This window comes from Asparagus officinalis, chromosome 6, assembly GCF_001876935.1.
Source record: "Asparagus officinalis chromosome 6, Aspof.V1, whole genome shotgun sequence".
Classification (NCBI taxonomy): domain Eukaryota; kingdom Viridiplantae; phylum Streptophyta; class Magnoliopsida; order Asparagales; family Asparagaceae; genus Asparagus; species Asparagus officinalis.
In genome coordinates this window covers 38668699-38671679 of record NC_033799.1, presented here as the reverse complement: position 1 = coordinate 38671679, position 2981 = coordinate 38668699, and the positions used below count along the sequence as shown (strand labels likewise).

The following is a 2981-nucleotide window of genomic DNA, read 5'->3' as shown; positions in this document are numbered from 1 at the left end:
AGGAACCTGGAAAACACCGTATCAGTTATTCAATAAGGTACACAAATATACAACTGCTGTGTGAAACTTAAAGCTAAACAAGATCATTATTTGACAGCCTACCTGGTCACCAATTTTGAGAGGAACTATATCTTAGCTAGTTACATGAGGTCTTCCTGTCAACAGCAACTGACAAATTTAAATAATCTATAAATTATAGCATACCATCTATATTTAATTCTCTATTGTTCCTTTAAAAATGGGTGATTGCTTCAGTAGTCGGTGTTCATATTATATTAGTGGCAAATAAATTTTCTATTACTGGACAATAATTAATATGTTTGTTGAGAACTGAGTTTGTATAATGAATCAAACGAAAATTGGGGAATGCATATGTTAATAAATGAATCCATCATGCAGATTGGTACGTTGACATAACTAAACTTGCTTCTAAGCAAATTCTAGTTAATTATATGAATGTTTGATTTGTACTCCGCCGCATGTATTTTGGGAGCTTTAAATTTACAATTGAATGCCAAAGATCTAGAATTTTGATGTATAGCAACGTTATGGCTCCTATATCTCCTATTTATTAAGTTGGGAAAATTATTTGGTTCTTATAGACAACTGCTAAACATGTTTGCTTAAAGACGAAATATAAGGGTTTAAGAGAGTTACGATTTAAGGAAAAAACTCAACATCTAATAGAAACAGTTGTGGCGGCACAAACCTCAAGATGTATATTTTGTTTGAATTGCCTTTAAATCAAGAAGGTGAGTTGCCTTTTTTGGATGATGTGATTTTGTTTTGATTATGCCTGGAGAACCATCCAGTACATTTTGTTCATGGAACTCATATTATGTTTATTTAAAGACGTGTTTATTCTGACATAGTTGATCTGCTCGGATACATCAAAAAATACGTGCGACTTGTCTGTGTCTAAAGACCCACACAATCACACATATCATTAGCAAAACATTATTCTGCTGCAATATTTCTGCTGGCCACAGCTTTGTATGGGCATCTATGTCAGACATCCCTGTGCCCTAGTTTCTCCCCTAGTTTCTGCATTTTTTGGTATATGTAGATTCTTGATGCATGGATACGAGACAAATACATGCCAATTGAGTCAAGATATTGACTACTTCGTCCATGAAAGCCGATAACCATACCTCCTTAAATTGGTATTGTAAATGGAGTACCTTCTTCAATCCCATTATTCTATGTAGACCATTTAATGTCCATAACATTACATTTACTGTTGAAGTCTGCTTCTTTGAGATGTTGCTTCTTTAATTAAATAAAATTTATGATTGTTTTTCTGTGTTTTACAAATAGGAGAAAAAACATGGTCGCAAACCCGATCCTATTGAGATATTTTATATAGTGCACAAACGGCGAGATGAAAAGAAAAGTTGGATAGATGATGCATCGGAGGAATTAGCGGTGAGTTTGAAATTTAATAATTTGTATTTAGCAAGTAATACATGTAAAAAAAATTGTTTTACTTCATATTTTTTCCATTTTGGCTGTTGAAGTGAATTCTTTTTTCAGGTTAAGATCTCACGGGAATTAACGAGTTTGGTTGAAACCCATGGCAAGGAAACATCAGAACTAAGGCAATAAGCTTATGTAGCAGCAAGGGGTTTAGAGACTCATGGTAGAGTTTGTGGTTATGGAAGAGGGGTGACGCCAGACATGATTCCTTGGGTGGCACAAACTCAACCAACATCTTCATCACTTCGATCACGTACTGGGCGAGCATATGCTAATTTGCAATCTCAATATTCAGAACTTGAGGAAAAGTATGAGCGACAACAAAAGGAGTTGGATGAGTTAAAACTGATGATCACTTCAAGGAACGCACATCCGCATCAACAATCTTCCTCCCAACAACAGTCTAACTCCCAGCAGGGGTCTTCATCCCAACAACAGTCACCTTACGAACAAATTCCGACATCTTGCCCATATCCACCATATCAGCATCGTCGTCCGCGATCTCCTTCCCAACAACACTCACCTTCCCAGCACACTCCGACATCGTACCCATATCCTCCATATCAGCATCTTCCACCGTATCCGTATACATCATCTTCGCAGTTCTACTACCCCCATCCATACCAGCCACCTTTGTACCACCCAGTGCCACACCCACCTGGAGAGTTTACAGCAATGCTCCGTATCCGTATACATCATCTTCGCAGTTCTACTACCCCCATCCATACCAGCCACCTTTGTACCACCCAGTGCCACACCCACCTGGAGAGTTTACAGCAATGCTCAATGATTCAGATTTTATGCAGCAGATGATGCCACCAAATGATAGGAATGACAGGGATAAAAGTTAGATATTTTTACATTCATTCATGTTGAAGGTCAACTTTGTTGGTTATTTAAGTTATTGTTATGTACTATTTGTCACACGCTTTTTAACCAATTTTGGTACATTATTATGTAATCAAATTGGATTGACTTCTTATTAATCAAAATTATTCATGTTTCAATTATTTTATGTTTGTTTTTCAATTTAATTATATGAATTAAAAATTAATTATTTTTTTGGATTTATTAAAAAAATAAAATATTAATATCAAATTTAAGATATTAGAGGCAATTATATTTGTACCTTAAATTAATACATTTATTTTAATTCCAACTATTTGGGGCAGTTACATCTGCATCTAATAAGTTATTAGAGGCGATTATATTTGTACCTTAAGTAAATACATTTATTATAATTCAAACTATTTGGGGCATTTATATCTGCATCTAATAAGTTATTAGAGGCAATTATATTTGCCTCTAATACTTTTTCAACTAAATCGGCTGACATGGCGCATTGAGTATTTGGGGCGAAAGTTTGTGCAATATTGCCCCTAATAACTATTAGCAACACCACTTTTAGGTGCGGATACGAGTTTTGCCACTCATGTAATTAGAGGCAGATAATTCCATTTATTTGCCTCTAATTGAATTAAAAGTGACGAAAATAATTGCCCCTA

General features: G+C 35.2%; 1 protein-coding gene across 1 annotated transcript; it reads left to right on the top strand.

Annotated features, from left to right (window-relative positions):
* On the top strand, nucleotides 1565–2327 carry LOC109846071 (pleckstrin homology-like domain family A member 1). The gene is made up of 2 exons (XM_020415296.1): nucleotides 1565–2079; nucleotides 2184–2327. Exons 1-2 carry the CDS (start codon nucleotides 1678–1680, stop codon nucleotides 2325–2327), a joined length of 546 nt encoding a protein of 181 aa, XP_020270885.1. The 5' UTR covers nucleotides 1565–1677.